Source organism: Dromiciops gliroides, chromosome 5, assembly GCF_019393635.1.
Source record: "Dromiciops gliroides isolate mDroGli1 chromosome 5, mDroGli1.pri, whole genome shotgun sequence".
Taxonomy (NCBI): domain Eukaryota; kingdom Metazoa; phylum Chordata; class Mammalia; order Microbiotheria; family Microbiotheriidae; genus Dromiciops; species Dromiciops gliroides.
The window spans coordinates 216370034-216381175 of NC_057865.1; the positions used below are offsets into that span (position 1 = coordinate 216370034).

General features: G+C 41.8%; 1 protein-coding gene across 1 annotated transcript; it reads right to left on the reverse strand.

The window, feature by feature from the left end:
• Nucleotides 1–3400: 3400 nt before the first annotated feature.
• LOC122727505 (ragulator complex protein LAMTOR1-like) lies at nucleotides 3401–3880 on the reverse strand. The gene has a single exon (XM_043965078.1). The coding sequence runs from the start codon at nucleotides 3878–3880 to the stop codon at nucleotides 3401–3403; it is 480 nt and encodes a 159-aa protein (XP_043821013.1).
• Between the last annotated feature and the right edge of the window lie 7262 nt (nucleotides 3881–11142).

The following is an 11142-nucleotide window of genomic DNA, read 5'->3' on the forward strand; positions in this document are numbered from 1 at the left end:
CCTGTTCTAAAGGAACTCAGAGTCTAATGGGAGAGAATATACAAATTATGTACAAACAAGGTAAAAAAATTATTTAGAAATAGACATGGAAGGAAGATACTAATCTTTTTTTTTTTTTCAGGGCAATGGGGGTTAAGTGACTTGCCCAGGGTCACACAGCTAGCAAGTGTCAAGTGTCTGAGGCCGGATTTGAACTCAGGTACTCCTGAATCCAGGGCCGGTGCTTTATCCACTGCACCACCTAGCTGCCCCCGAAGATACTAATCTTAATGAGGAATTGGGCAAAAGTTCTTTAGCTGGAACTTGAAGGAAACCAGGGAAGCCAGGAGGCAGAGATGAGGGAAAGCATTCCAGGTATGATGGGACAGATGATGCAAATGCCTGGTGTCAGGAAATGGAGTGTCTTGTAATAGGCCATTGTCACTGTATGGAAGAGTACATGTAGGGAGGTAAGGTGAGGAGAGTATAAGAAGATTGGAGGGAGCAGCTAGGTGGCGCAGTGGATAAAGCACCAGCCCTGGATTCAGGAGGACCTGAGTTCAAATCTGGCATCAGACACTTGACACTTAATTGCTGTGTGACCCTGGGCAAGTCATTTAACCCTCATTGCCCTGCAAAAGAAGAAGAAGAAGAAGAAGAAGAAGAAGACTAGAAAGATAGGAAAGGACTAGGAAGATTTCACATTGATCCTGGAAACACTGGAGTTTATTGAATGGAAGATCGTTGTCATTTGGCTAAGTTGTTTGGGGTGGGCTGGTCTAGAATCAGGGAATGAGGTGACCTCTTAGGGTCATTGATTCAATTCAATCCAATACGACAAGTATTTATTATGTGCCACCCACTGGAGCTAGAGGGAGAAAAGAAGAGAGCCCAGGATAGAGCTCTATGGGACATCTATGGTTAGTGGTCATGACCTGGATGATATTTTTAATCATATTTTATTTTTTGTTATCTACCTCCAGAGAAAGAACTGTTGGAGTCTGAATGCAGATTGACGCATACTATTTTAACTTTATTTTTTTCAGTTTTTTCCTTTTGTTCTATTCTTTCACAATATGACTAATATAGAAATATGTTTTACATGATTGCACATATATAACCTATATCAAATTGCTTAACATTTTAGGGAAGAGGGAGAGGAAGGGGGAGGGAGGAAGAAAATTTGGAAATCCAAATTTTATTTAAAAATAAATGTTAAAAATTGTTTTTACATGTAATTGGAAAAAATACTATTTAAAAGAAAAATATTTTCTTTTTTTCCCAATTACATATAAAAATTATTACTCTCTCTTTCCTCTTCCCCCCTCCCTGAGACAGTAAGCAATTTGATATAGGTTATACATGTGCAATCATGCAAAACTTATTTCCATCTTAGTCACATTGTGAAAGAAAACACAGACAAAAAAAAACAAACAAACCACACACACAAAATGAAAAAAAGTATTCTCCAATCTGCTTTCAGACTCCACCAGTTCTTTCTCTGGAGGTGGATAGCATTTTTCATCATGAGTCCTTTGGGATTATCTTGGATCATTGTATTACTGAGAATAGCTAATTCATTCACAGTTGAGCATCAGTACAGTATTGCTGTTACCCTGTGGAGTATTCTCCTGGTTCTGCTCACTTCACTTTGCATCAGTTCATGTAAGTCTTCTGGATACATATTTAGCAAAGGAGACTGAGGAAACATCAGATAGGTTAGGAGAAAAACCAGGAGAGTTGAGTCTTCAGGGGAAGAAGTATAGGCTGTGTTTTAGGTTTCACTGGTTTAGGGAACTCCTCCAGCATGGAAACTCCCTCCACCAAGAGAGTAAGTCAGCAACTGCACAGCAACATATACTCTTAGACAATTGTCTGGGTCACTAAAAAGTTAAGACTTTTCCTGCAGTGTCAGAAGCTTAACTTGAACCCAGCTCTTTCTTCAGAGGACACTCATTGTTCTTCCAAACTTTTAAAAATCACTTTTCAAACCTCTTATGGCTCCTTCTCTCTCCAGCCTCTCAGCTGAGAACGTTGCCTCATATTTTACTAAAAAAAACACTGCGCCAATTTGCCAAGAGTTCCCCCTTCTCCCTTCTTCCTCAGCTCATATCACTCAGTTAACCTTCTGCCATTACCTCTTCCTTCATCCCTGACTCACATAAAGAGACACTCCTTCTCCTGGTCAAGATAAACACCTCTACCTGCACAAGTGATCCCATCTCATCCAGACTCTCCCACTTATCTTCAGTCTCCCCCTGTCTCCTGACTGCTTGCCCTACTGCCTTACACACATGCCCATGTTTCCCTCACTCGAACCATCCATCCCCTCCAATGATTGTCCCATATTTCTTCTGCCCTTTGTGACTAAACTCCTTGCCAAGTCTGTCCCCAGTGGATGCCTCTACTTCTCCTCTCAGTTTCTTCTTTACTCTCTTCAGTCTGACCTCTGACCTCATGATTCCACTGAAACCCCTCTCATCAAAGTTACTGGTGATCCCCTAGTTGCCAAGTCCATTGGCCTTTTCTCAGTCCTCATTCTCCTTGACCTCTCTGCCGCCTTCGACACAGTATATTATTCTCTTTTCTTTAATATTCCATTTCTTTAGGTTTTTGAGACTCAACTCTTTCCTGGTTTTTCTTCTAACCTATTTAATCTCTCTTCAGTCTCCTTTGCAGAACCTACACCCAGGTTATAATCATTAATCATGGATGTCCTATATGGTACTATCCCAGGCCCTCTTCTCTTCTCCCTCTATACTACTTCACTTGGTGAGTTAGTTCATCAGCGCCCATGGATTTAATTACCATCTCTTTGTGGATGGTTCTCAAATGTACTTATCCAGCCTCTCTTCTGACCTCTAGTCTCTCATCTCCAACCTCCTATTAGATATCTCAAACTGGAAGTCCTGTAGACATCTTTTTTTTTGGGGGGGGGGGATAGATGTCCTTTATGGAAGGTGGCAAACCAAAACAAATAAAATTAAAGGGATCAGACGTAAAAACTGGGTGTGAGAAATAGAAATAGCCAATTTAGTTCTTCATCCCTTAATATCAGCTCAAGCCCCAACACAGAAGGGTGATGTCAAGGAAGCCAAATCTTTCCCACCCACCACCTCCAACCATGAAATTATAATTCATATTCAAATCCCTATCTTCCCACTCCTCTACCTCCACTTCCCCCCAGTGACAAAATCATCATAAATCTCCCATCCCCACAAAATATTCAGGCAGAGCCACATGGCACAAAGGCCACTGGGAACTTGGGAATTCTTTGTGTGTCAACATGAGGCCCCCAAAGACCTCTGGAGTCCTGTGGTAGTTTCTCTTCTGTGATTAGTAGTAGGTTAGGTTTCTGTACAAGCAAGAAGAAATAAGGGGAAAGGAAGGCAGGAACAGGGGAGATCTCCAGAAACCTTCCTCATGGGACTCCAAACTGCATGACCAACTCCTCTTTTGCATTGACTGGGGTCTGAGAAAGTGCATGATAGGCATAAGCAGCTATTCTAGAGACCTGCTGAAAATCTGCAAAGGGGATGGGGTCACTGGCAAGCACTTGGTGGGACTGGCTGGTGAGTGACGGCAGTGTTGGCAGCTTCTTCCAGTGAGTCAAGCTCAAGACAGCCAGGTGGGTGCTGTATTGTCTCGCTCGGTCCATGTACTCATGATGCTCCATGTCCTGGAAATCTGCTGCCGATATATCAATGATGTTGCTGGCTGTCTTGGCAAGGCTAGAAGACAGCAGGGCCTGCTCATTCGTACGGGCCGCAGGCAGACTGTGGTAGTTGGGTTCTTCTCCATTTAGGGTCTTGGATGGGGGACTATTGGGGTTCAGAAGTAGTTTCCTCTCCTCTCGATCCTGGTCTGAGTCCTCATTGTCACTGCTATAGCAGCACCCCATGGCCGGGGCCAGCTCGGGGAGCTCAGATCTAGGGGATCAGCATCCAACAGGAGTCCTTTCTTGTCACCTGACTCAAGACCTCGGCCCACAGGCTCCCCGCCCCGTAGACATCTTAAACTTAACATGTACAAAACTGAACTCATCCTATTTCTGCATAAACCCTTCCCCACCTCCTAACTTCCCTATTACTGTGAAGGGTAACATCCTACTTACTCCCAGTACCTCAGGTACACAACCTCAGTGTTGTCTTCAACTCGTCATTATGTCTCAACCTCTATTTCCAATCTATTACCAAGACCTGTCCATTTTCCCTTCATATCATTCTTCATATATGCCCCCTCCCCTCCTCTGGTACTGTCACCACCCTGGTACAGGACCTCATCTCCTTATGCATGGACTATTGCAATAGTCAGTTGATTGGTCAGCTTGCTACAAGTCACTCTGCTCCAATCCATCCTTCATTCTGTTGCCAACATGATTTTCCTATACCTCAGGTATGACAGTGTCACTCCCCTGCTCAGCAAACTCCAGTGCCTCCCAATGACCCGTGTGGCATTTAAAGCCCTTTCTAACATAGCCCCCACCTCACAATTTCAGCTTCCTTTCATATTACACCCCCTACCCAACACACACACACACACACACACACACATCCAGTGGCACTGACCTCCATGCTGTTCCTTGAACAAGACACTATATCTCTCAGCTATGGACATTCTCACTGACTGTCCACCATGCCTGGAATATTTTCCCTATTCATCTCTGCCTCTTGGCTTCCCTGGATTCCTTTAAGTTCCAGCTAAAATCCTACCTTCTACAAAAAGCCTTTCCCACTCCCTCTTAATTCTGATGCCTCTTCTGTGTTGATTGTTTCTTATTTATTCTGCATATCAGGGCTTCTCAAACTTTTTCCACTCCTGACCCCTTTATGCTTGAGAAATTTTTACACAACTCCAGGTAGATAGGTACATTAAGTAGGCATACATAACCTTTTACTGTTGTCAATTTTTTCATGACCCCTACATTCCGTTTAAGAAGCTTTGCCATAGGGGCAGCTAGATGGTGCAGTGGATAGAGTACCAGCCCTGGATTCAGGAGTATCTGAGTTCAAATCCAGCCTCAAACACTTGACACTTACTAGCTGTGTGACCTTGGGCAAGTCACTTAACCCCAATTGCCTCACCAAAAAAAAAAAAAAAAAAAAAAAAGCTTTGCCATATATAGCTTGTTTGTACACAGTTTGCATATCGTCTCCCCCATTAGACTGTGAGCTCCTTGAGGATAGAGATGGCATTTTGCCTTTATTTGTATCCTCATTGCTTAGCCTAGCACATAGTAGGCACTTAAGAAACAATTATTGACTACCTATGAGCTTGCAGCAGAATTAAACTCTGCCCTCTCCTTGCTGCTTATACCACAGAAAACCAAAAAGCTTTCTCTGTCTGGAACTGCCATTCATCAGGGTTCGGTGCTACAATAGAGCTCAACTAGGGAATTGTTCTCCTCAGAGAACTGAGAAACAGGTAGATTTGGGGCAGGACACTAAACTGTATGACTGAAGAAAGGGGTTTAGCATTCAGTTGGGGCTGGTTCTGTCCCCTCAGAAGTAACTTGTGGCAGAAATTGAGGCCAGTGAACCATGAATTCCCCATCATGAAAAGAGGCTGAGATAATTTAGAGATCCATCCTCTGGGGTAGCCAACCATCAAAGGGGAAAGAACTAGAAAGTGAGTAATGGGGTCGAGTGCTAGGCCTGGAGTCAGGAAGACCTGAGTTCAAATCTGTTTGTTTTAATTTACCAGAGAATGAAATGGCAAACCACTCCAGTATCTTTGCCAAGAAAATCCATTATGGAGTCACAAAGAGTTAGACATGACTGAACAACTGAACAACAGCAAAAAAAGGGGTAAGGCGCGAAATGAGGAAGAAAAACTGTAATTACCAAAGATCCCAGGAATAAAACTGAGTTAAAGACCTTAAGCATAAGAGAAGATATTAATGACAAAAGGGAAATATGGCCTCTAGATCAGCCAAATGAGTCCAGACATCTCTGAATAAATATTGCAAGACAAAAGAAAACAAATAAATACCTGTTGAAGCAGAGGACCCTGTGAATTCCCAAGGGATCATAGTACCATAGAAGGATGTTCCTAAATGGTTTAAAAGATAAATAAGAATTGTGAAAACAGCAGAAATAATTGTCAGGCTAGAAAAATGCACCATGGCAAACCTCACCAAAGAAACAAAAGAGAAAACATCTGATTGGGAATGCAAATATAAAGAAATGAAGGACAATCTATCTAGAAGAAGAGAAAAGCAGTAACATTAAAAGAAAATATGATCCATGCAAGCAAAACATATTAATCTCAAAAACGAGACACATAAGGACAACGTAAACATTTTCCCAGATTGACATGACAAATCAAAAAACCTGAATGCCATAATGCAGGAAGAAAACTGCCCAGAACTGCCGACCATAAAAAATAAAGTGCCAATTGAAAGAATCTACAGTCACCTTCCTCCCTCCCCCCCCCCAAAAAAAATCCTATGCTGAAAACTCCAGGACACATAGTAATTAAATTTAATAATTCTAGTGACAACAAATTTTCCAAGTGACCAGAGGAAAGACCTTCAAATATAAAGGAAAGGAAATTAAAATAACACAGTACTTTTCTGCACCCACCAGAAACCACAAGAAGGAATAATGTGTTCCAAAGAGAAAAGAGCTCAAGATGAAACCCTACAAACCTAAGCTTATCTTAATGGGAAAAAATGGAAATTTAATTTTTAAAAGAGGCTTTTGAAGCATTCCCACAAAGAAAACCAGACCTGAACAAATTGTATACTTTGCAAGCACCAGAGACAACAGAAGAGACAAGAAAGGGAAGCAAATATAGCAACCAAGGAAAGCACAGATTATTAAATTACCCTAGAAAAAAAAGAGGAAAGGAACTAAATAGAGAGTCTCTGCCATAAAGGAGTTTATATTCTACTGGTTGAAACAACATGAAGACAAATACATCATTATATAAAGAAGGAACTTTACAATTTTACAAAGTAGACAGATATATGGAGGATCCAGGACATCTTGGGTACCCTGGGAAAGATAAATATGGTCTTTATCTTCAGGGAACTTACAATCTAGTAGGGGAGAAAAGACAGCCCAATCACCCAAGCGCAAAAATCTCAGGCATCTCTGATACTTCCTTTTCTGCCAATACACTAGATGTACAACAATAGGCAAGTTAAATAGCCACTTAGAGCCTTCTTCCTTATAAAATAGAAATGATAATATTTACCTGTTTTCCAGGCAGTTGTGGGGAATGTAAACCCCAAGTCACCATAGAAATGTGAAGTATGATTATGCGTGTTGCAGTTGACACTGGTGTAGATCCTCATTACCTCTTACCTAAATTCCCTCAACCTTCTCCTTCTAGGACTTAGCTCTAGCTATTGAAATCTTTCTCTTCCTTCAAGATCTGAATCTCTCTTTTGCCCCGTTACATTTTACTGAGTATACTTATTTGTAAATGTGTCATATCTTCTTTATTAGAATGTAAGTCTCTTGACATCAGAAACAGTAGCATTTTTATAATCATCTTGGCGGCTAAGTGGATAGTGCATTATACTTGAAATCAGAAGGACCTGAGTTCAAATCCTGCTTCAGACAACATTTTTAGCTTATGTGATCCTGGGCAAGTCACTTAACCTCTCTCAGGCTCAGTGTCCTCAACTATAAAATGGGGATAATAATAGCACCTACCTCACATGGTTGTTGTGAGGATCCAATAAGATCATACACATAAAGCATTTTTGCAAACTTTAAAGCACTATATAAATGCTAGCTATTATTTTTATCTTTAGCACAGCGGGGCTACACATAAAAGGCTCTAAGTTAAAGGTTCTTAACCTGGGAGGCTAAGATTTTAGGAGGTCTGTGAACTTGGGTAGGAGAAAATTGCATGTTTATTTTCATTAACCTCTAACTGAAATTTACCATTTGTTTCCATTTAAAAAAAAAACATTATTCTAAGCAGGGGTCTAGAAGTTTTACCCAAGGTTAAGAACTGCTTTAGGTAAATACTTAGTGGATACTTAGAACATGCGATCCCCAGATCTTTACAGTCTATTTCCCTTGAGGCCTGGGAGGTCCAAAGCTGGTTTCTGGACTCACTTTTCTAGATATTCCCCATCTAGATTGGTTACTGTCCCTAAGCCACAGGAGAAGCAACATCTGCCCTGAGGAGAAGAGGAGAGAAAAGAATCCAAGAAAAACAAGATGAAGAAGGTTAGGTTCAGTGCAGTAAGGGAGTACCCAAGAAAAGTCAAACAACAGAATCCAGTCTTTCTGTCTGTGTCCTCGTCTGTGTCTGTGTCTGTGTCCTAGAAACTTTCAGTCACTTCTACTCACTCTGAAAGTCCTACTCACTTTGAAATTCCCCCAACTGATCCCATCTAAAATGGAAAGATCAGGGGTATATCTCAGGGGCACCCTCATTTGTAAATTAGATAAGCCTTTCTCTTTCAGGTAAATAATTTGGAATGTATGTAATGAAGTCTTTCTGCTTCCAAAAACACCTCCCCACCATTGATACTCAAAATTTGACTATGAGTTCATCCCCTTGTATCAAACATTACTCTCATCCTCTTAGTCTCTTTGAAAAATCATATCCTCTTAAAGGAACAAAACTTGAGTTTCTAACCCCAAGTATTAATGAGTTTCTTCTGATCCATCAGCAGCAGAAGGTCAAAGGACAATGACTTCGAAAAGGACATGGAATGAAGAGGAAGGATGCTGAAGACAAATTTGACCTACTTCATAGCTTTGTGGACAAAGTGATGAGTTGTCCCTAGTGCCATAGACACAATAATCTAGAACAAGAATTTTTAATATTTTGATAACTGTTTTTCAATGTTACTGGTTTTCTTTGCAATCCTGTGTATTTTATTTTATACATTTAAAAGCATTATTTTGAGAAGAGGTCCAATACTAAAGGGAATCATATCACAAAAAATTGTTAAGATCTCTGATTTAGAGAGGAGACACAACGTCTGTCCCTGGGGAGCTCCCAGTCTGATGAAGGATACAGAATAAGTGCCTGGAGCATGGATAGACAGAGGCTATGAGACACACCCAGTGAGGCAATGCTAGGGAAGAAGAGGAGAATAGAGAAAGGCAGAACAGAAGTCTATAGAAGTTATAGAAGTCTTTCTAGGAGAGGAGAACATAGAACAGTGTGGACAATAAGGGGAGAGAAATAAAAAGAGGGTGGTGTAGAGACACCTTGTGTGAGGAGGGCAAGAGGATAAACAGTACTGTCTGTTTTGTTTTTTTGCAGGGCAATGAGGGTTAAGTGATTTGCCCAGGTTCACACAGCTAGTAAGTGTCAAGTGTCTGAGGCTGGATTTGAACTCAGGTCCTCCTGAATCCAGGGCTGGTGCTTTATCCACTGTGCCAACTAGCTGACCCCTAGCTGACCCCTAAATAGTACTGTCAAAGAGCAAGTTAATGTGGAAAGAGCAGAGAGGCTAAGCTGGCAATAGAAAAGTCCATGTGTCTTAAACCCAGATCTCTGGGATTTAGACACATCCTCCAATCTTGGTTTGTTTTTGTTTTTTGCGGGGCAATGAGGGTTGCCCCAGGGTCACACAGCTAGTAAGTGCCAAGTGTCTGAGGCCAAATTTGAACTCAGGTTCTCCTGAATCCAGGGCTGGTGCTTTATCCACTGCACCACCTAGCTGCTGCCCCGCCCCCCATCCTACAATCTTAAAGGCAGGCCAGGTGTGGATGATTTTATTTTACTAAATGTTCTTTTTGACTCTGAGTTTAGAGCAGGATGAGGAGACAGAGAGAAATGACTGAGATGGATCTCAACAAACCATCCCTCTGTTATCCTGTGGGATCAGGTTGTCTTGGCATGGAGCTGAGATGTGCCTTGCTTAGGAATGACATGGGGATCAGGATGTTGGGACATTATTCCAAGAGGAAAACAACAAGGCAAGAAGCTTAGGATGTGGTAGCAGGAGTGGGAGGAGGCTCGGCTGGAATTTTAAGTCCATGGAACCAGGTTATCAAGGGATCTTGGCCTCCCTGAGGCTGCACAGCTCACTAACTCAAAGAAATGTCCCAGCCCAGTTGCCCAGGTGGCTCCAGGGATTCAGGGGGAGTTCAGGCATGAGGATCTTGGTCAAAAAACTTATAATGTTAATATTTGAACTTTGAAGCAGCCTGGTATGCTGTTGGGAATTGATAGCTGGAGAACCTTCTGTCACTCTATCTCCCAAGTTTCAGAGTCTTAAAGAGCTTTTGAGAGGTCCTAGGAATATGGGATTTAGATAGGGATCCATTATCTAGTAGAGAGGCAACCTGTCATAGTGGATAGAGTGGTGGGCTTGGAGTCAGGAAGACCTATATTAAAATCCTACCCCAGGATGGGGCAGCTAGGTGGCGCAGTGGATAGAGCACCGGCCCTGGAGTCAGAAGTACCTGAGTTCAAATCTGGCCTCAGACACTTAACACTAGCTGTGTGACCCTGGGCAAGTCACTTAACCCCAATTGCCTCACTAAAAAAAAAAAAAAAAAAAAAAATCCTACCTCAGATACTAGGTGTGTGACCCTGGGCAAGTCACTGAAGCATTCTCCTTATTGCCTACTGATCAGGAAGAACCAGTGATTCAGTGGATCTTTAAAAAAGGATGACTTAAGTGAGCTTGAGCCTGTGCTCCAACTGTCTTTCCCTTGTGTTTTCTTTCCTTGTTTATGAGAGATAGGGTGCGTTAGTAGATAAAGAGCATCTTCAAAGCCAGGAAGAGTTGTGCTGAAGTTCATTCCTGACACATATTGCCTATGTGGGGTAAAAACCCACACTTTTCAGTACCTTTATCAACTTTTTTATGACTATAAATGTCAGAAAAGTTGCCAACCTGATTTGGTAAAGTGTACTTTTCCACCTAGGGTTCTCCATATCAATGAAATCACAAGTCCAGACCCAGTGTCTGTACCAGAATATAGGCATCCAAGCAGCAATTCTGAGAGTGGGTGCATCCCATCTTGGAGACAACTTTGTGAGTTAAAAGGAGTCTCTGTTTCTCTGTCTCTGTCTCTCTCTGTGTCTCTCTCCCTTCCCATCCCCCCCACATTAATTTCATAAAGGAAATAAATAGCTGTCCCATCCCTGATCCACATTATACATTTCTATACATTTCTGCTTTGGAGAGACTCTAGACATGAACCCAACCTAAGGTATAAGTATTTTTTTTCC

Excerpts from the sequence above, each read along its gene's own strand:
- LOC122727505 (XM_043965078.1), bottom strand. The coding sequence starts at position 3,880 with ATGGGGTGCTGCTATAGCAGTGACAATGAGGACTCAGACCAGGATCGA.